Source organism: Lontra canadensis, unplaced genomic scaffold (genome assembly GCF_010015895.1).
Source record: "Lontra canadensis isolate GAN:19392208 unplaced genomic scaffold, GSC_riverotter_1.0 scaffold120, whole genome shotgun sequence".
In the NCBI taxonomy this organism is placed as follows: Eukaryota; Metazoa; Chordata; class Mammalia; order Carnivora; family Mustelidae; genus Lontra; species Lontra canadensis.
In genome coordinates this window covers 1805915-1832822 of record NW_022631114.1, presented here as the reverse complement: position 1 = coordinate 1832822, position 26908 = coordinate 1805915, and the positions used below count along the sequence as shown (strand labels likewise).

At 45.4% G+C, this 26908-nt stretch overlaps 1 protein-coding gene across 1 annotated transcript in view; it reads left to right on the top strand.

Moving 5' to 3' along the window:
* Positions 1-1130: 1130 nt before the first annotated feature.
* The window catches only part of NTPCR (nucleoside-triphosphatase, cancer-related), a 33381-nt gene continuing 7603 nt past the window's right edge, over positions 1131-26908 (top strand). The window contains exons 1-4 of the mRNA XM_032841107.1: positions 1131-1205; positions 5674-5836; positions 6329-6425; positions 26267-26476. Coding sequence (XP_032696998.1) covers positions 1172-1205; positions 5674-5836; positions 6329-6425; positions 26267-26476 — 504 coding nt within the window. The 5' untranslated portion in view covers positions 1131-1171. The remainder of the gene's footprint in view (positions 1206-5673; positions 5837-6328; positions 6426-26266; positions 26477-26908) is intronic.

Genomic DNA, 26908 nt, shown 5'->3' with positions numbered 1-26908 from the left:
AGGTTAAAGATAAATGTAGGTGAAAGGCCCTACATTATGAGTGATGCAGCTTTATAAATGTTGCCAAAATGATGGTAAGAGCTACACAGTACAATTCTTATTTTTTAGATGATTACTTTTTAAATAGCTAAGAAACTGAGACCATCTGACTGATGTATATAGCAGACTAAGGGGAGCCCTGGAGGGCCGGTGTGGGCACAAACCAATTAAGTTGAGCACTCAGTGAAATTGCTTTCTCGGCCAGGATGGAGAATGATTGATCACAAGTCAAATCGTACACGTGTCAGGCTGAAAGAGTTTACAGGTAAATTTGGCCCAAGGCCATTGCCACTTCATTTCTCCGGCTGAAACACTTCAAGTGGTTAAGTGAGTGGGGGAAAGCCACTTAATTCTTTGTACAATGAGACCCTCCAGCTGGGTCTTGCGTTGGTTTCCACTTAAGGTACAGAGGTAAGAAAGACCAATTTCTGGTGTTCATATGCACGACTGAGGTTGGGAAGTCTGCCTGATCAAGTGGTTCTCAACCCCACTGGACTTGAGAAATTGCTGGGGAGTTCGAAACAACAAAAAAGACCCAGATACTCAGGCCACACCCGAGATCAAACACTCCGAATTTTAGGTATGTTAGAGCCCAGGCATCAAGCACGTTTAATCGGGCAATTCTACTGGCAGCTGTGGTTGACAGCGCTGGGCAGATTCGAATGGGTAAAAGCCTCTTCCCTTTGAAAGAAGGGTCCTGAGACCAAACTTGTAGAAGGGCTTTCCCCGCAGCCTGGGGGAATTTCAGCTCGCAGGTCTGGAGGTCAGCGGCAAGGGACCGCGCTCAGGTGCCGCAGCACCGGCTTAGTGATAGACATTCTCGCGCACGTCTCCTTGGAAACACCCCGCATTGAGGCTCAAACCCACGAACCCGGAGAGAACTTGATCACCAATCTCCCGACCCTTCTAGGGACATACATCGGCGCGCGCCGAGACCGAGAACCGAAAGCGCATGCGCGAAGGATGAGCCCGGCGGAGGTACAGGAGCGGACCGAAGCGGGACCTTGAGGCGCATGCGCAGTCGCGAAGGCGAGGCTTCCGGCCGGCGGAGGCGGGGCCTGGGTTCCGCTGGGGGGCGGAACCCAGGCCGCGACCCCGACGTAGGTCGCGACCCCCACGCGGGCCCACCGGTATGGCCCGGCACGTGTTCCTGACGGGGCCCCCAGGTAACCCCGCCCAGGAGTCCGCTTCCGGGGGACCGCGGGGGTAGGCACTGGGGGCGCGCGGGGTGGGGGAGACCCGTGCTCTCGGGGAGGCGCGGCAGGCTGCAGGGCTCTGGCTGCGGCCGCTGAAGCTCCCGACCGAAATAACAGGCTCTGTGAGCGGAAGCCTGCGTGCTGCTTCCCTGAAAGCGCGATTTTAAGTACGGAAGATCGGATTAGAAGCGAGGCGGACGCTGGTTAAGAAGAAAGTTGCGGTTGGGTGGCGGGCGGGCTTCTCCGTGACCGTGTGGAAGAGCGGGGCAGGGTCGCTCAGTGGCACCGAACTTGGTGGGCGCGAGCGGTGTTTCAGGCCGCCTGCCGCGCCGGGACTGACAGGACGCCGTCGGTCTCTGTCGGTATCGCCCGTGCGCGCCGCAGGTGCTGGGGGTCTGGCCCCCACTCAGGGAGGGAAGCGCGGGTGTTCGCCTGAAGGATAGTGAACCCGAAGAGGAGACCTGCCCCCACCCAGGCTCCTGCAGGGGCGAGGCTGCAGGGTGAGAAGCCCGTCTCAGATCCTGTGTCCCTGCCCGGCCCTCCTGATGCCAGTCTTTGACAAGGCCCTCAACCCTGCGGGCCTGCGAGTGGATGGCATCGTGTTCCCGCAGAGGAGCTTGGAGGAGGAGGTCATTCCGGGCCTGGAATTGTCTTTCACTTTATTTTAATGGTTATGTTTTGCCTTAAGCAGGAAAGGCCACACTTAATAATATCGTAGACTTCGGAATTTTATTGTTACCAAGCGGAGGGGAAGCCGTGAGGAGTGCGGTGGTGGTTGGAGGAATGGCTGACATCCAGAGGACTCCCTGACCTGGCAAAGGACTGTCTTTCGACTGATTTGTCGGTCCTTTATTTGATAAACTGGGAATACCATTTGCTCAGCAGGCTGGCCCCAAGACACCTACGTGTTTCATAACAGAAGTGATCTGTTACTGTGTTAGTACCTGCCCTGGGTCCTGCAAGTGGCTGGGGACAGAGGTTGGCCAGGGCAACGTTGGCTCTTCCTCTTTCCTTTTTTATAAAAGTCTCATGTGCACACAGTTGAAAGACTCAAGTAATTCCACAGTATAGCTCTCCTGACCCTGTGTTAAAACCTGGTCACCCTCTCCATCTTCCTAGTGCAGTTATTTTGTAATCTTTATTAGCCCAGTACATGTAAAAGCTAATCCCAGAAAAGCCACGTGGTCAGTAATCTGTAGTTTTCTTTTCCCTTTATGTACAACTTTTTTTCCCCTTTGGAGTTACTGTCAGGCTTTTTTAAAAAGATTTTTATTTATGTATTTATTTGACAGAGATCACAAGCAGGCAGAGAGGCAGGCAGAGAGAGGAAGGGAAGCAGGCTCCCTGCTGAGCAGAGAGCCCAATGTGGGACTCGATCCCAGGACCCTGGGATCATGACCTGAGCCGAAGGCAGAGGCTTTAACCCACTGAGCCACCCAGGTGCCCCACTGTCAGGCATTTTAAAATAGTTTCTATCACCAGCTCCGTCTCAGCCTCTGCCTGCTGTCTAAATCGAATCTGTACACTCAGATCATCAGGTAATGTATCTTCTCAAAGTGGCCTCTTTTCTCTATGTTGTCGGTGTCCCACCAGTGTATCCTTAGCACTTAGCATTTTTCCCCAACTTCCAGCTGTCCAACTTGTGACCGATCTTGGAGGGCTTTCTCTGGTCACTAGATTCTACTATACCAGTGCACAGGGCAGGTCTGAAGGGCCAGGGAATTCCTGTCCCCTAGGAGCAGCCTCGAACCCATGACAGATGGAAGTTGGTGGCGGAACTCCCTATTTCCTCCACCCTTGGGAGAACTGAGTCCTGCATCTAAAACTGTCCCTTAGGATTCCCCAGTGGGATTAGCTACCCACACGGGCAACTCGCTTGATAACGCAGTTACTTCCCTTAGTGTCATGGGGTCACTTTCCAAATTAAACTACCTGCAGTTGAATCTTTATCTCACGGTAACTCTTATGAGAGAACTAGAGCCAAAAGGGTTCTAGAGCTGTCCAACCTGCTCGTCTTGCCTCTGTGTGGTGTGTGGAGCTGTCATTTTGGGGTTTCCTTCAGCATCGGTTACCTCTTAGTGTAGACAGCGTGAGGGTAACGGCTGAATGGATGGAGATGAAAAATTAACTGAAAGAAGATTCTAGAGCTTAGGAGGAAGGGTCTTGAGCCAGTGCCTCCTCTTACTTCCCCGTGTCCTAGCCAATATGCAGGACACGCAGAGCCCCCTTTATTACAGCTGCTCTGCGTTACCACCTTCAAAATGCAGTAACTTTTTTTTTTTTTTTTACATTTAGAGTAAAATCCACTTAATATAAGACCAAAAAAAAAGTCAAAGTTTGACAGAAGAACGTGACAATCACATGGAATTGCTATGTACAGAAATAAGTGCTGTGATCCTTCCCAATTCCTTCTCGACATTTCCTTGTGTAGATACATATACTTTACTTTTTTTTTTTAAGCTTAATGGAATACCACTGTATATGCCTGCTGTGTCTTAACCTACTCTTTCTCCATCTGTCCACATATTGTGGTCTGCTTTCTGTGCTGATACATCTAGGTTAACAGTGTTCTCTTTAATGGCTGCTTGGCTTTCCTGCGTGTTTTATGCACGTAGTACCATAATTTAACACTCCCTTACTGATCAGCATATAGATTGCTTTCTGTATCTTGCCATTACAGTGAATACTGACGTAAATACCGTTTCATATATCTTTGGGCTTCGGTCAGATTTTTGTGGAGGGAATTCACAGCGATAGAATTGCTGTGTGCTGTGGAAGGCGTATTGAAGCTGCCCTTCGGAAAAGTATGAGCTTACATACCCACCAGTGCCACTGGCCGGCATTAACCAGGTTCTTCAGGGACTTTCTGAAGGCAGCAGTTACTGGGGGACGGAGCTGGGATGAAAAACCTACACCATTCTCTTCCAACCCCAGGGAGCATGTGGCTGGGTTGCAGTTCATGTTCCAGAAGGCCAGCCGCCATTGTCTGCTGGTGTGAAGTTGAGAGGAGAGATTTATTAAAGAACTGATCATCGTTTATCTCAAGGAAGCTTAAAAGGGTCCTTGAAGAACCCTGATGACTGTGGCGGCATCCTTAGAAATAACATGATTTACAACTTTGTGGTATCTCGAAACAGTCTCTTGCAGACTTGCCAGAGGTTTCCCCTTTTTCCGTGTTGGGTCATCACGATGCCATTGCCTTCGGTGTGTGTGGAACAAGGCTCATAGAAACAAAGTCATGGGGACACACCAAGGCCCCTATTAACGTGCATGATCCTTACTAGTTGTGTAAGCCTGGATAAGTTACCTAGCCTCTCTGTGCCTCATCTGTAATCCAGGATCAAGAACGGTGACTGCCTGAGAGGGGGAGTTGTGAGGATTTAACCAAGGAAATGCTTGTGGAGTGTGCTAGAACAGTCTCTGGCTCCACAGGGACGGGTTACTTTGTCAGCTCACACGTGTTGGTGCTTGTGAACACATAGCAAGAGCCAGTCAGAGTAGTTAACAGGCCAGGTGGGTGGGGGGGTGAAGGTGCAGAAGCTGTAATTTGGGGAAGGGTTGGGGCAGGCTAGGGGAATGCTTAGGGACGCTGGAGGAGGTCAGAGAAGGGGTTGCCAACCTGTTAGGATTGCTCTTGTGAGAAAGTTTAAAACTGCTGTTTCTAGTGGGGTTTGTGGTATTTAAGAGACACTTTTTTGGGAGACAGAGTCATTTAAGTCCATGGAGGAGTGTAGGGATCTTCCCACAATTAAATATAGGTCCAGGGGCGCCTGGGTGGCTCAGTGGGTTAAAGCCTCTGCCTTCGGCTCAGGTCATGATCTCAGGGTCCTGGGATCGAGTCCCACATCGGGCTCTCTGCTCAGCAGGGAGCCTGCTTCCCTTCCTCTCTCTCTGCCTGCCTCTCTGCCTACTTGTGATCTCTGTCTGTCAAATAAATAAAATCTTTCAAAATAAATAAATAAATAAATATAGGTCCAGAGTGTTCCGAAGGTTGAAATCCCAACTTAAGGTGCCCAGCATTTGACCCAAGTATGACCAGGTTTACCTCCTCGTGAAAGAGTGTGGCTACCCACAGAGGCAAGTAAACCTAGTTCTAGAAGCTTGTCTCAGAGGATGCAAATTGCTCCTGTCATCACAGAGCTACTCAGTTGGTCCTGGTATTGTATATGTGACAAAATTAATGGTGTCTCGGAGGAATTTTAAAATCAGACTTTAAGATCCCATTCATATTTTTATTATGCTTGAAATTAAAAAGTTTTAACACCCTGGAGCAATCAGAATTGAAGTGCAGTTAATACTCCTAAAACTCAGGTGCAGCCCGTTTCACTCCCCGCCATGAAGTCTCTCAGAGTGGGTGAGTGCTGTGTGTCCTCTGGCAAAGGAGTGGTTCCTAATGGGCTTTTGTTTTGTTTTCTTTTTCTTTTTTTTTTTTTTTTAGGAGTTGGAAAAACAACGCTGATCCAGAAGGCCAGTGAAGTGTTAAAATCCTCCGGTGTGCCTGTGGATGGATTTTACACAGAAGAAGTCAGACAGGGAGGGAGAAGAATAGGATTCGATGTTGTCACGTTATCTGGCCTGCGGGGAGTTTTGTCCAGAATTGGGTACTGGTATTTCTGTTCTGTGGTATTTTATTCCCCCTGGGTACAAGGTTAAGCCAAACGATCCCTTCTACCTTGAAGAATCTGGGGCCTTTATGGATTTCTCAGAGAAAGAAAACAGAGATTGAAACCATCACATGAAAAATAAAGTATAAAAATAGCATATGTCACTTAAAACTCATTCCGCCAAGTAATAAGTGTTTAGCATTTTGTAATTCGTAGTCCTGTTTCCTGTGTGCCGCTTTTCTGTGGCGCGACCCCCCTGCGGCTTCAGGATTGCCCCCCAAGGTCCCTGCCAGGCCTGGTGGTGGAGGTGGAGGTACGCACTCCTGTTGGTAGCCCTGTTGTCAGGCATCCGGTTAGCTTTGCGTACCGGAGTGATTTTTAAGGGTGAGTGAGCCTACGTGGAGGGCCAGAGGCTCACTGGAGTGGCTACAAACCAGAAATCAGCATGGGGGCGTCTTCCAGCAGAGAATGCCCTGTCTTTTCATTCAGGTCAGAGCCTCCAGCCAGAAAATGTGAATGCCGGGTTGGGCAGTACGTGGTGGATCTGACTTCCTTCGAGCACTTGGCACTTCCGGTCTTAAGGGATGTAAGTATGTGATTTCTGCCTCTTGAGTCCATCTCTTCTTAGTGCATTGGGGGACTTGCTCGCCCTGGGAACAGTGGTTTTGCTCCAAAGGAGTGGCCAGTTTTGCATTTGACAGTTGGAAAGTTTTCAGATGATTAAACCTTATAAAGGATGTATGCACCATAATTTGATGTCACTCTGAACTACACAGAAATTCCTTTACACATACTCAGTTCATGGGAATATTTTATTCTGGGAGGGCTCTGATGCTTAGCTACAAGACCCCAAAAGTTAAATCTTTGCTCTGCCTTCCTCTCTTTTATATCTTAACCCTGTTTTCACAGCACAACAAATAAACATTTAGGGAGGGAAAATGTCATTATATAAATATAATGGGAAGCACCTCACATACTACAGATATTCCTCAACTGACTATGGGTTTACCTCCTGATAAAGCCATCGTATGTTGAAAGTCTGGTAAGTGGAAAACACGTGTAATACACCTAACCTACAAACCATTACCACTCAGCCCAGCCGACCTTCAGCATGCTCAGGACACTGTACAGTTGGGCAAGATCATCTGACACAAAGTGTATTTGATGATAAAGTGTTGAGGATCTCATGCAGTGTACTGAATGCTGTACTAAAAGGGAAACACGTAATGGCTGTGTGGGTGCAGAATGGTTACTAGTGTATTGGTTATTCACCTCCATGATCTCATCGCTGCCCTCAGACCTGGGACTCCAGCTCCTGCCCAGCGTTGTGAGAGATCATCCTGCATGCTGCCCCTAGTCCAGGAAAAGGTCAAAATTAAAAATCTGACCTGTGATTTCTATGGAATCTGTATTGCTTTCGCACCATCGTAAAACTGAAAAATCGTAAGTTGAACCATTGTAAGTCACGGACCATCTGTGATATATCGTATATCACTGTATTACCTGTTTGGTTTTTTTTTTAACAGCTTATTGAGGTATAATTCACATACTGTACACCTCACCCATTTAAAATATACAGTTCAACTTTTTCTAGTATATTCACAGGAATGTGCAACCATTCGTCACAAGCTAATTTTAGAACATCTCCGTCCTTTCAGAAGGAAGCCCCATACACACTGAGCAGTCATACTTCATTCTTCTGTCCCTCCCCACACCTGGCAACCACTACTCTACCTTCTTTGCCTGCCAGTTTGCCCATTCTGGGCATTTCCTGAAAAGGGAATCGTATAAAGTGGGGTCTTTTGTAACTAGCTTATTTCACTTGGCACAATGTTTTCAAGGTTTATCCACACTTCAGTACATATCATTCTTTTTCATGGTTGAATAATATTCTTTTGACTGGATATACCACATTTTGTTGATCTGCTGATCAGTTGATGGACATTTGGATTGTTTCTACTTTTTGGTTATTGCGAGTAATGCTGCTCTGAACATTTCTGTGCAAGTTTTTGTGTAGACGTCTGTTTTCATTTCTCTTGGGTTATACCTGGGAGTAGAGATGCTAGGTTATAATGGGAGTTCTGCATAAATCTTTTTGAGGAATCACCAGACTGTTTTCCAGACCAGCTGCATATTTGCACCAGCAGTGGATGAGGATTCCAGTTTCTTCACATCTTTGCCAGCACCAGTTATGGTCTTTCTATTTTCATCCATTCTAGGAGGTGTGAAGCATTATATGATTTTGATTTGGATTTCCCTGATGACTAGTGATGTTGAGTGTCTCTTTATGTCCTTATTGGGCGTCTGTATATCTTCTCTGGAGAAATGTTTATTCATTTGCTTTGCCCGTTTTTAAATTGGCTTAGTTGTGCTTTTATTACTGGGTTATGAGATGTCTTTATAAGATCTGGATACCAGTCTGTAATTAGATACATGATTTGCCAGTATACTCTTCTGTTCTGTAGACGCAGTCACTTTCTTCATGGAAAGTGAAGTTCAAACATTTTTGAGAAATCCAGCTTATCTGTTTTTCTTTTGTTGTTTGTGCTTTTTGGTATTGTATCAAAGAAGACTTTGCTGACCTAATTTCATAAAGATCGACTCCTGTGTGTTCTTCTAGGAGTTTTACAGTTTTACTGTTACATATAGGTCTGTAGTCTAAAGTAATTTTTGTGTGTGCTGTTAGGTATGAATCCAGATTCCTTCTTTCACAGATAAATATCCAGTTTTTTCAACACCATTTGTTGAAGACTCTTCTCTTTCCATGTAATTTCCTTGGGACTGCTGTTGAAATCATTTGACCATAAAATACAAGGATAATTTGTATTCTGAATTCTGTTCCAATAATCCTTATGTGAGTTCCGTCTATTCTTAGGTCAGTACCTCACTGTCTTTATTATGGAAATTAGGATTTTGACAGGGACTATATTGGGGAATATTGCCAGTATTAAGTCTTTTGATCCATGAATACGAGATGTCTCTCCGTGTACCTAGATCATCATCATATTTTTTTTTAAGATTTATTTACTTAAGAAAGAGAGCGTCCACGTGTGAGTGCAGGGGAAGAGGGAGAGATCCCAGGCAGACTCGCTGCTGAGTGCAGAGCATGATGTGGCTCAGTCTCAGGACCCTGAGATCATGCCCTGAGCCGAAATCAAGAGTTGGACACTTAAGTGACTAAGCCACCAAGGCGCTCCTCCCTAGATCTTCTTTAATTCTTTTCTTTTTTTCTTTTTAAGATTTATTTATTTTAGAGAGAGAGAGAGAGCACACAAGTGGCAGGGGCAAAGGGAGAGGAAGAGAAACTGAGAGTTGGAGACTTAACCCACTGCACCACCCAGGCACCCCTTCTTTAAATTTTTTTCAACAATATTATTTTATAGTTTCTAGTCTCTTAAGTTTTACACTTTTTAAAAAAAAATTTACACCTTAGCATTTTATACTTTTTGACACTATTGTAAATGGAATTGTTTCCTTTATGTCACTTTGGAATTTATCATTACGAATGTATGGACGCACAAGTGGTTTTTATTTGATGATCTTGTATCCTGTAACCTTGCTAAATTTGTTTATTTGTTCTAAGAGTTTTTCAGTGAATTCTTTAGGGTTTTCTGAGTACAAAATCGTATCATCTACAAATGGATATAGTTTTACTTTCTTCCTTTCGACTTTGGATCACTTTTATTTCATTTTCTTGCCTAATTGCCTTGGTTAGAATTTTTAGTTCAGTGTTGAATAAGAATGGTAAGAGTGGACATCCTCATCTTGTTCCTTATTGTAGGGAGAAAGCATTCAGTCTTCTACCATAAAGTATGACGTTGGCTGTGAGCTTACGATAACCATTACCAGGTTGAGGAAGTTCCTTTTGTTCCTAGTTTGTTGAGTGTTTTACAATGAGGAGGTGTTGGATTTCGTGAAATCCTTTTCCTGCATCTATAGTGGTGATTATGTGATTGTTATCTTTCATCATATTAATGTAGTGTATTATGTTAATTGATTTTTGGATGTTAAACCAACCTTGGTTCTTGGACTGAATCCCTCTTGGTCACGGTGTGTGATTATTTTTATATGTTGATGGATTCAAAAGGATCATATGCAGATCCTTTTATGTATGTATTTTTGGATTTTATAAAAATAAATAAAAAATTGTTCGCAAGTATTTTGTTTAAGATTTCCACATCTGTATTCCTAAGGGACACAGTCTGTAGCTTGCTTGTGCTATCTTTGTCTGATTTTGGTATCAGGGTAATATTGGTCTCAGAATAAGTTGGGAAGTGTCCCATCTTCTTTTGATTTTTGGAAGTTTGTGACATATTGGCATTTATTTTTTCTTTGTTTTTCTTTGTTTGATTTACCAGGGAAGCCCTATGGCCTGGGCTTTTCTTCACGAGAAGCTTTTTAGTTATGAATTTAATCTCTTTGCTTGTATAGGTCTGCTAATTTTTTATTTTTGGTTTTGACACTTGTGGTAACCTCTCTTTTAGTAATTTGTCTGTTTCATTTATCTCATCTGTTGGCATACAGTTCTTCATATATTCCCCTATAATCCTTCTTATTGTGGAGGTCAGTGGTGTTTTCCCTTCTTTTGTGTCTTATTTTAGTCATTTAAGTCCCCCCCCTTTTTTTAAGCCAGAAGAGAGAGGAAAATAGGAAAAAGTTTGTCAATTTAGTCAATCTTTTCAAAGAACCAACTTTTGCGTTTGGATTATAAATATATAATTTTTTATGTTCATTCATCAAATATTTATCAAATCCTAGATTTGATAGTTGTAAACAAAACAGACATGTTTTCTCCTCTCTCGAGACCCTCGGTCGAGGGGGAAATGTAGACATTAAGCAAGGAAGTGTATGTTATAAGCACTGTGAAGGAGACCACTGGGGTGCTGTGAGAGGTGCAGAAAGCTGACTTTAGATCAGGTGTCTGAGAAGGAGCTCTAGGGAGGTGGTGTGTAGCTGAAATGGGAAGACGAGAGGGCACCATCGCTTCAGAGAGTCAATACTGGGTGTGTGTGTGTTGGGGGGGTGGCGGCAGATTCTGTGGACAACATTATAGATGAGGGGAGCAGATAAACTGTGGCCCCAGGGTCCTGGGGCAGGAGGAGGTGAGGAAGAAGGTGTGGCTGGTAGGGTGGGTGGGGCACGTGATCAGGGTCTCCTGGACCTTATTAAGTACTCTGAGTGCCTTTAATCTGTGATAGACGTACTACTTTGATTAATTTTTGTAGAAATCCAGTGGTGACGACCTATCTCACAAGGCAGGTCTAAACCTTCCAGAGGTATCTGTTCCACCAGCAGGAAGGTCCAGGGTTTTTCTCATGGCCTGGTGGGCTCCGTGCGGTCTGGCCCGCTAACCTCTGGCCTTCTGACACCGTTCCCCAGTCTGGCTAGCTCAGACGCCTTCCCCACAACATTGCAGAGCTGGTGCCGCACCAGCCATTGGCTCGGGGCCCTGGCGGTTTTCTTTGGTTGGTGCACTGTTATCTTTGCCTCTCTGTTCTTCTTTGACCTTTGGGGCTGAGCGGAACGGTGCCGGTGAGGGCTTTGGTAGTTACCCGGGGCTGCCGGAAATTTAACCACAGCCCTCAGAGGGCAGTTGCTGACTTCAGAGGGCGGGCAGGGTCTTGCGCTCTGTTCTGTGGGGGCTGCTGCTCACCAGAGCCTGCCGCCTCCTTTGCTTTTTCCCGGTTGCCTGCTACTCCCACCTCTTGCCTCTTGGAATGTTCCCTCGGTCCCGTGCTGGGTCTGTTGTGGCCATTGTTTTGGTGTGAGCAGTCAGAGCACATGATGTTTTTCTCTCTGGTTTTTTCCCACCAAATGCTTACCTTTCTACTTAAATGTTCAAAGGGCAAGTGAAATACTTTAAATGAAACTCCAGATGAAGACTCTGGCTTTGGGCCCTGGATCAATACAAAGGACTGATTTTTACTCACTTGGCTCAGAACAGACGGAATCCTGCGAGAGCAGTGTGCACACACATGCATGATATCTGTCTGCGAAATCATGCAAGAAATCGTACAATGACTAGAATTAGAGCTTGACTCTCTTTTTTAATTAAAATGTAGAGGAAAGCAGGCTTCTCCCAATTTCTTATACTTTGGATACCAAACCCAGACACCCATATTTTAGGAAGAGTTCCCAGGCTGAAGGTTCTTACCTAGTCCAGGTCACAGACTTTTTTTTTTTTCTTCCCTGAAGAACAAATCTTTCTCCCATCTCTTACTGGAATGAAGAGAGGAAAAGGAGTTAGTGTTTTGCCTTTAGAAAGAAGAAATGGTGAAGTAGCTACACAACGAAAACAGAGGAGTATGAAGAGACAGTTGTTCTTACTGACAAGTAAACGGAAAACTCAAGCAACCACATCTAGGCAGGGGAGAGCCTTGGTGCAGGTAGCATGTTAGGGTCTCGTGCCCGGGATGTCTGAAAGCGCTAACTGTAAGTTCGGAAATATATATTAAGTGCCTCCTATGTGTAAGGTATTTCACCGTGGATGAAAAATATTTTGAGTCATAAGACGGAAGGGAGCTAATCCTTGGGTCCAACAGGGCCAGCAGGGGTGTGGGCCTGCGGTGAACTAGGTCAGAGCCTGCGGGGCTGGAGCCCAGAAGGGGCTGGAGGCCAGGGCAGGGCTAGAGGAGGAGTTGCAGTAAGGTTCTTAGAAAGTCCTTTTGTAGGGTTGACTGCAGTGGACTTTTTTCATTCTACTGGTGACGACTTTCCTTATTTGACAGCATTTTTATTGTTTTTTTGAGTATCGACACTCTCTACTCAAGTTAGCGAATTTGTAAAAAATATGAATAAAAACAAAGAAGAAAATAGGAAAAACTCATAATCTTATCACTGGGTTAACCGCTGTTAGTGTGTTTGTTTCTTCCCTCTTTCTGCTTTATTCCATCATTCCAAAAGGGGGACAAATACTGCGTCTGGTTTTATAGGTTTGGCTTTTCCTGTTAATACGATCCAGTGATGTGGGAATGGCCTATGAGGGGATGATCATCACAACTGTGATAATGTAGTGATTGCACAGTGTTTCCTGGCGTGGGTTTTCCGCTCTGACTCGGTGGTGGGTGTTTATCAACATCACAAGGACCCTTGTAGCGAACCCCCTTTGCACAGCCAGCCTTTCTCCCCAGTGGTGGAGCTTTCCCGGGGGATGATCTGAGAGTGAGGTCCTAGGTGAAGGGCTGACCTGGGGTATCGCTGGGTGCTGTTGAGGTGCTTCTGTGACTAGTCTGCCAGGTGAGGGTGTGTTCCTCTCCCTGCACTCTGGCCAGCAGGAGCGCTATACCCGTCTTCCGGTCTTCCGTAGAGAAACAGGCTTCTTCGCTTTGACTCCTGCTTTTAAGTTGCTAATGAGGTTAAATGTTTTTTAGCTTGAGTATTTTTTTAATCTAATTATTTTTGTTTATCCCTTTTCCCATTTTTTCCCCTTTTGGCTTAAAAAGATCTTTTATAAGGCAAATGACCGTTTCATATTTATTGATAGCACTTTTCTCAATTTGTCCCTTTGGTGATTTCCGTCCGTCCTTCCTTCCTTCCTAACTTCCTTCTCTCCGTGTTTTTCCTCTGATCATTGACACAGTCTCTGTATTCCACATTAACACAGAATTTCGTTCTTCTTCTATAGTACTGTAGTACCTTTTTTTCCTTTTAACATGTTTTTAATCCATCTGGATTTATTTTGACTATAATATACAATGAGACTATGAGTTGATTTCTTTCCAAATACTTAGCAAGTTTGCCAAAGCCATTTGTTAAATAACCCATTTCTCATTGGTTTGTTATGCTTTATTAATTATAATAAGAAATATATGGATGTATAATGTTCTAGGATTGTCTGTTCTCTCCCATTTGCCCATTTGAGTCTCACGTCAGTACCATGCTGTGTTAATTGCCATGTTGTCTTCTAGTTTAAAAAGTTGTCTTACCCGTTCTTGTTTGTTTGTTTTTCCACACTGTCGTGGTATTGGGGGTAACAGTGCTAGGGGTAGGGACAGTAGTGCAGGTCATCAGCAGTAATCCAGTGCGAACTGTGCTGTAGGCACGGGCACGCTTAGTCCTCAGGGTGTTTCTAGCACTCTCTTCCTGGTTTACAGAGGAGGAAACTGAGCTATAGACTAGAGGTTAAATTGCCCAAAGGCCCACGGCCTATAAGTGACAGAGCTGGCATGAACTGTAGGATCAAGACTCTATTATCCATCACAGAAGTCTTACATGGAGTGATTGGAACCATATAAAATTATAGTTATGTAGATTCAAGGAGCATCTTAATTTTTCAGCTCATAGTCTCCAGAGCCAAAAACCCGATTATCTCTCTGCTTTTCCATTTCTTTCTTTCTTTCTTTTTTTTTTAATTATTTTTTTGGCAGGGTTATTTATAGGTCTCTTCTACTTTCTGATGCTCCTGTAATTAGGATTGTTTTTCCAGTTTTTTAGTGACCAGGGCTGGCAGGATAACACTGTCCTTTTTCCTAATGGTCTTTTTGACAATGACACTGACTGCTTTATTAGAATTTGTTGCAGTATGGGATTTAACGTTTTATTGGCACCCCACCTCATGTATCTCCTACTCACACAAAAAGATGACAATAGATGATAATTTTTTTAAGAACAAAAAGTGTCTACTCCAAGCTGTTTTTTCTAGACTGACCCATGTCATTTTTAATTAAGATCCATGAAAAGAATAGGCAGCTAGAACCAGGACGTCTGATGAAAATCAACATAGTAGTACCTTGTTTTGATCAAAATAAGGCTTTTGGTGTATATTTGTTTTTAAGAGCAGGATCTGCTTTTGATTCTGAAATGAGATTCTGCTTCAGATCTTTGAAACTTCATTTGAAGGTGAGAGGATTCCCGGCTGGGGAAAGTTCATCTTTTACCACTTGACCTGGAATTGCTATTTCATATTTCGGGCCACTAGGCTTTAGAGAGAATTTGGAAAAATCAATTTCTAGTCAGGATCCATTCTTGAAAGGTTGACAGGAGCCCAAGCATTGCTTTTGAGTTTCCTTCATCATTAGCAAATGTGACATTTTTTTTCTTTGTTCCTCCTCACTTTCTATTTCTGGACCTCATGATCATATATATGCACTGAAAGATCGGCCAGGGAAACAAAAAGCTGTCTGGTGCAAACATAAGAATTAATTTAGAGATTGTCAGTGGAAACATTTTTGCAGTGAATCAGAAGAGGAAAATGAACGGAGAGTTCCGTGTAGGGTTGATGCTGCCCTTTATTTTGTAGGATTTTTGGGTCTACAGCCTTGTCAGGAGCTTCCAGGTGAAATGCAAAACCAGCCCCCCCTTTGTTGGGAGGGCGGAGGGAGACCAGAAAGAGGCAGGCCACTCCAGGCTGGGAGGTGGCAGTTGTATTAAGCAGCAGGAACTCACGTGTTGGATACAGCAAGATGAATGGGGCCCCCTCCTGCCCACCAGATCTTAAGTCTGTATGGAGAGAGGCCTTAGCTGGTTTTAGTCACGTAGGCCATGTCATTGTTCTCAGCACCACGTCATTATCTCAAGGCTGTGTCCTGGGAACAGTCTCTGGGGATGAGAAAGGCAAGTGGAACCCACACGCCAAGGGGTGGGGGGGCGGGGTGGTGAGAAGCCTCTGATTGCCCGGGTCCAACTCATGGAGCAGCTGGTGGTCTGTCTTTTCGATGACTTTCCCCAGGAGTCCCCCTCATTGCCCTGGGCAGGTCTGATGCTCTGTTCCTTCTCATTGCTGGCCTGTGGTTCTGTGATGTAGAGGCTGAGCCGGCCTATGCCTTGGGTTCTTTACCTTCCTGCCCACTCCCCGGAGGTCTCGCGGAGGCACGTGCTCCGTGAGTGGGACTGGGGTAGAATCTGCGTCAGCTGCTCTTTCTTCCCCATTACACCTCTGCTCTGTCCCATTTCCAGCACGTGCCACTGGCTGCCTCTCCCCGGACACGGCAGTCCAAGGCCCTGCTCCTTCGGAATCAAACTCACACGTGCGTGATCAGCTGGTGGTTTTCTCAAACCTTACACCGAGAAAATGTGCACGGGTTGTTCTTTTTTTGTATTGATTCTAATTTTTTGAACTTTATTTGGATACACTTTGACTCTTAGAGAAAATAACAAGAATAAGAATAATGCCAGACCACCCATATACATGTTACCCAGAATCACCTGTTTTTACCATTTGCCCTGTTGTTTGTTCATCCTCTCACGTGCACGTGCATGCTCTCCGCGCGTGCACCTGTGTGTCTGTTCGTACATACCAGTTTGAAGAGGGGACCATTTGAGTATATTGCAGTCACTGGGGTTTTGTTCAGTATATTTATATATATACTGAATATTTATATTCAGTTATTTATAAACATAAGTATATATATAAGCATATATTAAACATACATATTTATATAAGTAAAATATATTCAGTATATTTATATATAAAGTTCAGTATATTTTTCCAAAGAATAAGCATATGCTCTTATGTAATTGGTACAGTTCTCAACCTCAGTACATTTTTACACCAAGAAAATACTAATAGGGGCACCTGGGTGGCTCAGTCAGTTAAGCGTCTGCCTTCGGCTCAGGTATAATCCCAGGGTCCTGGGATTGAGTCCCATGGCTGGGTCCCTGCTCAGTGGAGAGTCTGTTTCTCCCTCTGATGCTGCTCTCTCTCTCAAATAAATAAATACAATCTTAAAAAAAAAAAAAGAAATACTAATAATCTTCCATTCCCAGGCTTGTTTTGTCAGTTGACTGGGTGATGTCCCTTGTAACAGGTTCAGGGTAAGGTGTTGGATGTAGCTGCCATATCTCCATAGCCTCCTTCAATCTGGAACATTTCCTTAATCATCCTTTGTCCTTTGTGACATTGACATCTTTGAGGAATACAGTTCTACTCTCATGGGACTTTCCTTTTGAGAGCTTTTCTGCTTGTTTGTGTAACTTCAGTCAGAATGATGCGTAAATTGTGATGCACCTTTCTCGGGCATCTCGTCCAGAGGAACTCAATGTTTGCGGATGTTTGTTTTGATTACGTGAGTGAAGAACTGTCATGTCCCCACTGTGCATTTACTCTTCTTTCCTTTAAAATTCATAAGCAATGAGTGGGGAGACGCTTTAAGACCACGGACGTCCTTGTCATGAAAATATCTCCTGGTTCTCCTATTTTTTTTAGCTTTATTAGATTATCTGAAAATAATACTTTTCACAGAGGCTTTACCTGGAAAGCCAGTTTAACTACTGCCTTTTGGAATACTTCCTGTAACAGGGTGAGTGGTAGCAAAGAGTAGGATTGCTGTGCATCGGAAAGGCGAACCACAAGAGCCGTAACGGTTGATTTTTCCTCATCAGAGCTGTGCCTGTTTACTTCTCTCCGGCCTCCTTGTTAGTTAGACAAGAAGTCATCACTGTTTTCCTGTAGCTAAAACATTCAACCTTCTCTCTTCTGAGCAGTATGTAATAAAAGGGTATCAGACCTCAAAAATAACTTGAATGAAAAGTTTAGGGGCACCTGAGTGGCTCAGTGGGTTAAAGCCTCTGCCTTTGGCTCGGGTCATGATCCCAGGATCCTGGGATCTAGCCCCGCATCGGGCTCTCCGCTCGGTGGGGAGCCTGCTTCTCTCTCTCTCTCTGCCTGCCTCTCTGCCTACTTGTGATCTCTGTCAAATAAATAAATAAATAATCTTTAAGAAAAAAAAAGAAAAGTTTAAATACTGAGAGAGATTCTTACTCAGAGGAATTATTATAAGCGCAGTTACTGTCAACACCATTAGTCGATAAGCAAGTGGCAGGAGTGAGCACCTCTGGGGGTGCCTGGTCCCGTCTCTCGCTGTGTGTAAAGGAGGGAGGCCTACTCCTGTGGCGGGGTTGGGCGGGGGGACGGCACATCTGCCTACTAAAGCAGGCCGTGCTCTGTCCTGGATAAAATGATGTCGATGACGTGAATTGTTCTGCGACCCCAACTATGTCATCCTTTTTGAGAAATTAAAAGTAATGTGGTTCCTCCAGAAACAGATGAGGGTATTTGTGGCTCTGCCTCCATAGCCCCTAGAAACTGAAGTGCTCCTGCTTCTCATTGGAGAGAAAAGTCCTTACAGGTAGATGATTTCCTTCATTTCTTTCCTTCAGCGTCTTGGATCCTTTCCTTCCCTTTCTTTCCTTCCTCGGCCTGACAGTGCGCAGGCGGTATCGCACGTGGGGATGGAAGGGCGCTCTGGCATCAGGTGATCTTGGCTTTGACTCTGAGCTCTCACTTAGGGGCCCAGTGACTTCGTCTGAATCCGCTGTGCTCCTCCTCTGTAATCCAGGCAGATGTCTGAATCCGCTGTGCTCCTCCTCTGTAATCCAGGCAGATAGCTGCAGGGCGGAGTTACTAGGACTGAAAGCAGCATTGTTAGTAAAGCGTGTGTGTCCCGGGCGGCTAGGGGGTGTGGATGGGGACAGGTGTACTTATCTCTCTCGAGAAGGTGAGCAAGGTGATGGGTAGGAGAACCTCGGGAGGACCCTCACATTAGCAGTTTGCCACAAAGCCCCCTGGGGGCCAGAGCAAGCTGTAGGTCTGTCACAGAGACCCACGAGCTCAGATGTCCAGGCTGGTCCCAAGGTGCTGGGATCACGAGGGTTGGTGGGTTCTCCGTGCACAGGGCTGACTGTCAGCCAGCAGATGCTGTTTCAGTCCTGGGATAGTTCTCGTAGCTTGCAAGATAGCAACGGCACCGTCTGGTGCTCTACGATCGGGTGCTCACGTGGGTGAGCCCCAGGGAGGCCAGTTAGGGACATCCGGGCAGAGCCTCAGCCCTGGTCTGCTGGGGTGGGAATCTCTGGCATTTGGGTGGGCACCGCTCCCGCCCAGAGCACACCCAAGGAGAGAAGGGCTGGGCTGCAGGGCGCGGCAGGCCGTCTAGACAGCTCACCCTGGCTACCAGCCCGTGTCTTCATCCCTGGGGACACGAGGTCCACATGCCACCAGACTGCTAAGGGGATCTGAAGCTTTAGGCTGGGAATAAGCACACGGAGAGGTCTAATTGGAGCCCTTCACTTTTAGTTCCTAACTTCAGACGGTTGAGCAGTTGTGGGCTTAGCGGCGGCCGCTGTTCCCACCACGTGCTTTCCTGGCCTCCCAGAACCAGTGGGTTTGCAGGGAAGGGCCCTAGTTCTGCCGCCAGACTTCTGGCGGATGCTCCCCAGTTCTTTCGCATGACTTTTGATACCTGTTATCCTAGACAGGCCAGCTCAGAAGCTGGTCCATGTGTCTAATACTTAAAAAGTTAAGACCACCAGAAATATTTATTAAGTAAATAATTCACAATAAGGCAAAAGCCACTTTAATTAGCTTTTTCTCGGATCAGTATTTTGGTTAAATGGAATTGCCTCCGTTCAGTATTTCTGTTAAATGAATTGACCACTTTGGTTAAATGAAATTACCTTTTCTTTCGTGTTCTTAAAAGTACATGTGAAGATTAAACAAAAACAAAAGTCACAGTTTTCAGTTCTCTGGCATAATTGGTACACAGATATTTTGTTGTTGCTCTAAATGTATTTAATCTTTTCAGAAAGCAAACTAGCTGAGTGTAAGCAAAGCTGTAAAATTATTCATAACTTCCCTTACCCCTGGCTGGTCAGTTTCAGGACCATATCCCGAGGAAATCTCTTCTCCCTCAGAACAAACAGAAGAGGTAAAATATGCTTTGCCCCAAGTGTTTCTCCCTTTCCATGACTGTGAAAGTGGATGGATAGTTCTGTGACCTGTAGGCCTGGCTAAGGAGTGGTGCATGATTCGTGCCCTCCCGCTGCCTCACGGTACCCTGCAGAGAGAGGAGGTGCAGGGGAGAAGGGCCGCACCCCAGATGCACACACAGTGATGTTCACCTGCGGCCCAAGGTGGCCCGAGGTGCTGCACGAGTGCCTTACTCCATCCCTTCAGGTACGGGCTCTCCAGGGTCTCCTTCTGACTTCCCCACAACCAGCACCCGGGAGGACTGCGCGGGCTCCTGACTGTTTTCAAACCTGGGCCCTGGGGCTGTCAGGCTGCGTCTTTATGAACTCAGAATTTGGAACAATGTAAACATGGTATGTGCTCGCTGGCTTGTTTTTTGTTTCCCTCTACAGTTGCTTGACATTCTATAAAAACAATTTTGAATATGATAGTGATCCTTTTTATTTTTATTTTTTTAAGATTTAATTTAACTTTTCTTTTTCTTTCTTTCTTTCTTTCTTTTTTTTTTTTTTTTTTTTTTTTTTTTTTTTTTTTTTGAGAGAGAGCAGGAGCAGGGGTATGGCAGAGAGAGAAAGAGAATTGAAAGCAGACTTCCTGTTGCACACGGAGCCTGACACAGGGCTCAGTCCCATAACACTGAGACCATGACCTGAGCCAAAGTCAAGAGTTGGACACTCAACTGACTGAGCCACCCAGGCGCCCCGATACTGGCTCTTGTATTTCACTCTTGAATTTATGGTCATGAGTTATTTAGAAAAACCAGTCTTGACAGGCTTCTCAGTGGCTTAGCATCTGGTATCTGCCTCTCACTTGAGCACCAATAACAGATTTTTCATCAAAAACCCCAGGCTTATTTTTGAGATTCCTACAGTTTCTGGATGATAAAAGTCCCTACTTTTGGACAGAGAGGATTTTATATAAACTAATGTTTCAAAGTGAGCATTTCCGGTTGGTAGAACAGAACGTATGCATGTGTGTCCAGATATCTTTGTGCAGGTGTTTAATGTTGGTGAGCGGTCATGGGTGAATGTTGCAGAGACTCCCAGGAAGGGTGGTTTTGGAGCCTCATGCTTTATGTTTGTATCTACTCGTGTGTATTTACATACATGTCCGCGTTCACTACCTCCCCACATACGTATACCCAAATACGTACATATACACAGGCATACACACGATTTTTTTTTAATTTTTATTTTTTAAATTTTATTTCTTTTCAGTGTTCCAAGATTTTGTTCATGCACCACACCCAGTGCTGCATGCAATACGTGCCCTCCTTAATACCCACCACCAGGCTCACCCAACCCCCCATCCCCCTCCCCTCCAAAACCCTCAGTTTGTTTCTCAGAGTCCACAGTCTCTCATGCTTCGTCCCCCCCTCCGATTTCCCCCAACTCACTTCTCTCCTTCTCCCAGTGTCCTCCATGTTATTCCTTATGTTCCACAAGTAAGTGAAACCATATGATAATTGACTTTCTCTGCTTGACTTATTTCACTCAACGTAGTCTCCTCCAGTCCCGTCCATGTTGATACAGAAGTTGGGTATTCATCCTTTCTGATGGAGGCATAACACTCCATAGTATATATGAATCATATCTTTATCCATTTGTCTGTTGAAGGGCGTCTTGGCTCTTTCTGTAGTTTGGTGATTGTGGCCATTGGTGCTATGAACATTGGGGTGCAGATGGTCCATCTTTTCACTATATCTATATCTTTGGGGTAAATACCCAGTCTTGCAATTGCAGGGTCATAGGGTAGCTCTATTTTTAATTTCTTAAGGTATCTCCACATCGTTTTCCAAAGTAGTTGCACCAACTTGCATTCCCACCAACAGTGTCATAGGGTTCCCCTTTCTCTACATATTCTCCAACACATGTTGTTTACTGTCTTGTTGATTTTGGCCATTCTAACTGGTGTATGGTGGTATCTCTGTGTGGTTTGATTTGAATCTCCCTGATAGCTAGTGATGATGAACATTTTTTCATGTGTCTATTAGCCATTTGTATGTCTTCATTGGAGAAGTGTCTGTTCATGTCTTCTGCCCATTTTTTGACATGATTATCTGTTTTGTGTGTGTTGAGTTTGAGGAGTTTTTTATAGATCCCTTTGTCCATAGTGTCATTTGTGAATATCTTCTCCCATTCTGTGGGTTGCCTCTTTGTTTTGTTGACTGTTTCCTTTGCTGTGCAGAAGCTTTTGATCTTGATGAAGTCCCAAAAGTTCATTTTCGCTTTTGTTTCCTTTGCCTTTGGAGACATATCTTGAAAGAAGTTGGTGTGGCTGATGTTGAAGAGGTTACTGCCTTTGTTCTCCTCAAGGATTTTGATAGATTTCTGCCTCACATTGAGGCCTTTTATCCATTTCGAGTTTACCTTTGCGTATGGTGCAAGAGAATGGTCGGGTTTCATTCTTCTATATATAGCTGTCCAATTTTCCCAACACCACTTATTGAAGAGACTCTCTTTTTTCCACTGTTTATTTTTTCCTGCTTTGTCGAAGATTAGTTGAGCATAGAATTATGGGTCCATATCTGGGCCCTCTATTCTGTTCCACTGGTCTATGTGTCTGTTTTTGTGCCAGTATCATACTGTCGTGGTGATCACAGCTTTGTAGTAAAGCTTGAAATCAGGCAACATGATGCCCCCAGTTTTGTTTTTCCTTTTCAACATTTCCTTAGCAATTCGGTATCTCTTCTGTTTCCATACCAATTCTAGGATTGTTTGTTCCAGCTCTTTGAAAAATGCCGGTGGAATTTTGTTGGGGATGGCATTGAAATTATAGATTGCTTTAGGGAGTATAGACATTTTAACAATGTTTATTCTTCCAATCCATGAGCATGGAATGGTCTTCCATCTTTTTGTGTCTTCTTCGATTTCTTTCATGAGTGTTCTGTAGTTCCTCGAGTACAGATCCTTTACCTATTTGATTAGGTTTATTCCCAGGTATCTTATGGTTCTTTGTGCTATAGTAAACGGAATCGATTCTCCAATTTCCCTTTCTGTATTTTCATTGTTCGTGTATAGGAAAGCAGGTGATTTCTGTACATTGACTTCGTATCCTGCCACTTTACTGAATTGCTGTATGAGTTCTAGTAGTTTGGGGGTGGAGTCTTTTGGGTTTTCCCTATAAATTATCATGTCATCTGCAAAGAGAGAGAGTTTGAGTTCTTCATTGCCAATTTGAATACCTTTTATTTCTCTTTGTTGTCTGATTGCTGTTGCTAGGACTTCTAATACTATGTTGAACAAGAGTGGTGAGAGTGGGCATTCTTCCCGTGTTCCTGATCTCAGTGGGAAGGCTGTTAGCTTTTCCCCTTGAGGATGATACTCGCTGTGGGTTCTTCATAGATAGATTTTATGAAGTTGAGGAATGTTCCCTCTATCCCTGTACTTTGAAGCGTTTTAATCAGGAACAGATGCTGTATCTTGTCAAATGCTTTTTCTGCATCAATTGAGAGGACCATGTGGTTCTCTCTTCTCTTACTGATTTGTTCTATCACACTGATTGATTTGCGAATGTTGAACCACCCCTGCATCCCAGGGATAAATCCTACCTGGTCACGGTGGATAAGCTTTTTAATGTGCTGTTGGATCCTATTAGATAGGATCTTGTTGAGAATCTTGGCATCCATATTTGTCAGGGATATTGGTCTGAAATTCTCTGTTTTGGTGGGGTCTTTCCCTGGTTTGGGGATCAGGGTAATGCAGGCTTCATAGAAAGTGTCTGGAAGTTTTCCTTCTGTTTCTATTTTTTGAAACAGCTTCAGGAGAATAGGTATTATTTCTTCATTGAATGTTTGGTAGAATTCCCCTGGGAATCCATCAGGTCCCGGACTCTTGATTTTTGGGAGGTTTTTGATCACTGCTTCAATCTTGTTACCAGATATTGGTCTATTCAGGTTGTCAATTTCTTCCTGATTCAGTTTTGGAAATTTATATGTTTCCATGAATGCATCCATTTCGTCTAAGTTGCTTGACTTACTGGCATATAACTGTTGAGAATAATTTCTGATGATTGTTCCTATTTCCTTGGTGTTAGTCTTGATCTCTCCCTTTTCCATTCATAATTTTATTAATTTGAGTCCTGTCTCTTTTGGATTATTTTTGTCATTGGTTTATCAATCTTATTGATTCTTTAAAACAACCAGCTTCTAGTTTTGTTGGTGTGTTCTTCTGTATCTCTAGTTTCTATCTCATTGATCTCTGCTCTAATCTTGATTATTTCCCTTCTAGTGTGTGGGGTGTGTGGGGTTAGCTTAACTTGTTGATTTTCCAGTTCTTTCAGGTGTAAAGACAGCTGGTGTATTCTGGATTTTTCAGTTTTTTTGAGTGAGGCTTGGATAGTGATGTATTTCTCCCTTAGGAGCGCCTTTGTCAGATCCCGTAGGTTTTGGACCAATCACACACATTCTTCATATGGTTTCTCTTTGTCTGAATTGACTGCTTTCAAACGATCGTTTTCATGTGCCAGATAGAGTTCTGTTTGACTTCTGGATGGTGCCCTGTGGGAAGACGACATCCACCATTAGTCCCAGTTCCTGGAGGCAGCAGAATGCCCCAAATACTCCTTGGTCAGAGCTCATTGGAATGCCTGGCTCTTTTGGGATCATCTGTTTTTATGCTGATGAGCTGGTACCTGACCGTTTTTTAAATTTCTCCCAATTTTGGCATTCATTTTCAAAGAAAAAATTTGGAAAGGACAGTGACTGGTTCCATAGGTGCTCGCCTCTCCTCCCTCGCCGCATCAGCGGGGCGCATTAGCTGCCTCGGCCTAGCTTTGCATCACTCAGTTCCGTGGGAAAGAAAAAGATGAATATGACCTGGTCCCGCCCCTGAAGGGGAGACGATGTCTGTGTGGGTGTGTGCGCATGCGTGGGTACATGCCCACGTGCATATGTGTGGGCGTGCGCGTGTAGCCCTCTCCGCGCACACAGAATACAGTTGAAAGTAAAAATGCAGTGCATTAGAAACACGGAAGTTTGAGTAAGTATACAGACCAGCTCTTGGATGACTACAGTGGGCCCCTTCCTGGCCTTTCTGCTAGTGAAGTGAGGGGGGAAATAAGTCGGCAGATGAGACGAGTACCCCTTACGTAAAAGTTTGACAACCGCTGCTCTAATGCTTCCCCTCCAGAACTGCCTCGGACTAGACCCCACAGTCTCACGTCGTCTGTTCCAAAAGATTGCCCGCTTGTCGCTGACGCCACCCAGCTAGCAGCCTTTCGGGAAGAACCCGTGACCCTCCCTGGCTTAGCATCCCTCGGTTGTTGGATAGAACCCACAGCACTCTGTGTACCTTAGAGGCTTCAGGACCTGCCCCTCAGCCCTGTCCCTCCCCGGCTGCCACGTGCACCCCGCCAGCCGCACCGCACTCTAGCTTCACGATTCTCAGTTGGAGACAGATCTGGCTGAACTCAGCCACACATTCTGAGAATTAACGGACGTCATTATTTATGGAGTGCAAGAACTGGCGTAAAAAGCACTTTGTAAATCAGCTTTAGAGTTTTCAGAGTCCTCATTTATACAAAGATACATAAAATGTGTTGGTCACTCAGCATTCACCGAAGAGTTACATGTTCTTTCGTGTCCCCACTGCCTCAAGACCATTCAGAGTCCTGTCAGCTTTCTCTGGGAAGGCTTTCCAGGGAGGGCATGGATGTTAGTGGTCGGTGGCTGTGGAGCAAATGGCCCCAGAACTGAGGAGTTTCAAACCACGGACTTTATCTTACATGGTTTTCCTGGGTCAGGAGTCCAGGAAGGGCTTAGCCGGGTGGTTCGGGATCAGGCTCGGTCATGAGGTTACAGTCGTCCCATGCTTGGCTGAGACGATCCGCCGCCCGGCTCACTCTCATGGTTGTCAGGAGGCCTCGGTTCCCTACCACGTGCCTCCTGAGCGTGCTTACACCATGGCGCTCCCCTTCCCCAGAGGAAGCGATCTGAGAGAGATGGAGACCAAGCTGGACGCAGAGGTCTTTTCTACCTAATTTCAGAGGAGGACATGCCATCCCTTCACCGTTCTGCTGATCACAGAGACCAGCCCTGGGACTGTAGGAGGGGTCAGAGCAGGGGTGGGAGCCAAAGGAGCTGGGAGGCCCTGGGGCCCGTGGAGGCTGGCTACCGCACCTGTTCCGAGAGGGGCTCCGAAGGAAGGAGAGGGATGAAGTTGTTAGGGAATCTGCAGTTCAAAGTTCAAAGGGCATTCAAAGGGCATTTGAATGCGGTTCAAAGGGCATAGTCCTGCTCACTTGTTTTTCTTCTAAACAGGACCCCTTTCCGTTTACCATTCAGTTCTCTCCACCAGCCCTCGCCGTGCAGACTGTGAAACACGCAGGCATTTGCCTGCAGCGGTTACCTCCTCCAGACAGGGAAGCTCCTGCAACTCAGAACCACACACACAAAGAGGCCAGTGTTACTAATAAGGGCTCCCAGGCTTGCTGTCTCATTTCTTTTAAACCTGAGGCATGCGGGTGCTGCTAATTTCCTGGGTGTATATAAATACAAAGCTCGGTTATTACTGGAACCGTTCTAGACGAGTGAACATTGCCAGGAACCTGGGTTGCTTGGGGAACTGAACTTCCTGGTTGCTGCTGTTTCCGAGGGAGGTCCCCCAGATCTGCTTGCCAGCGGGGCCCCTGTAGAATGAGAGGTCGTCTCCCGCCTTCCAAAGCTTAGTTGGTGAGTGACTGGGGAGTGGGACCCCGGGGCCCTTCGCTTATTAACATGCCTTGGGTGTCTTTGTCATCTTCAGGCAGGTTCCAGCGGTGGCCCAGAGCACAGAGTGTGCGTCATTGACGAAATCGGGAAGATGGAGCTCTTCAGTCAGCCTTTCCTCCGGGCTGTTCGTCAGACACTGGCCACCCCAGGGACTGTCGTCCTGGGCACGATCCCAATACCGAAGGGAAAACCACTGGCCCTCGTGGAAGAAATCAGAAACAGAAACGACGTTCAGGTGTTCAGTGTGAGTACAGCTGGTCCCCTGCGCCTATAAAAACGGAGCGGGTGACCTCAGACATGGGGGTGGCTTTGAAATGTACCTTTGCTTTGAATTACCATTTCCCCCCCTCGGAGGCCAGATCCAGGTGAGTCTGATTTTCTAGGAATTTATAGAACATACATTTTGCCTGTCCTCAATGACAAAACCCACTTCCCTGTGGCCAAAGTGTGAAACACAGCCTCCAGCTGCCAGAGAGCAGCACCGCGCAGTAGAATGGCCGGCGAGGGTGGAAATCCCCCGTCCGCACTGGGCGGTAGCCATCAGCCACTTGTGACTCCTTATGCTTAAATGAAAAACACATCTCTTCAGTCACCCTGCCTGCGTGGCAGGGCCAGTGCAGAGCGCGTCAGGCCAGGTGACGGAGGCAGAGCAGCTGCCCAGGCCTCACCCGCAGGT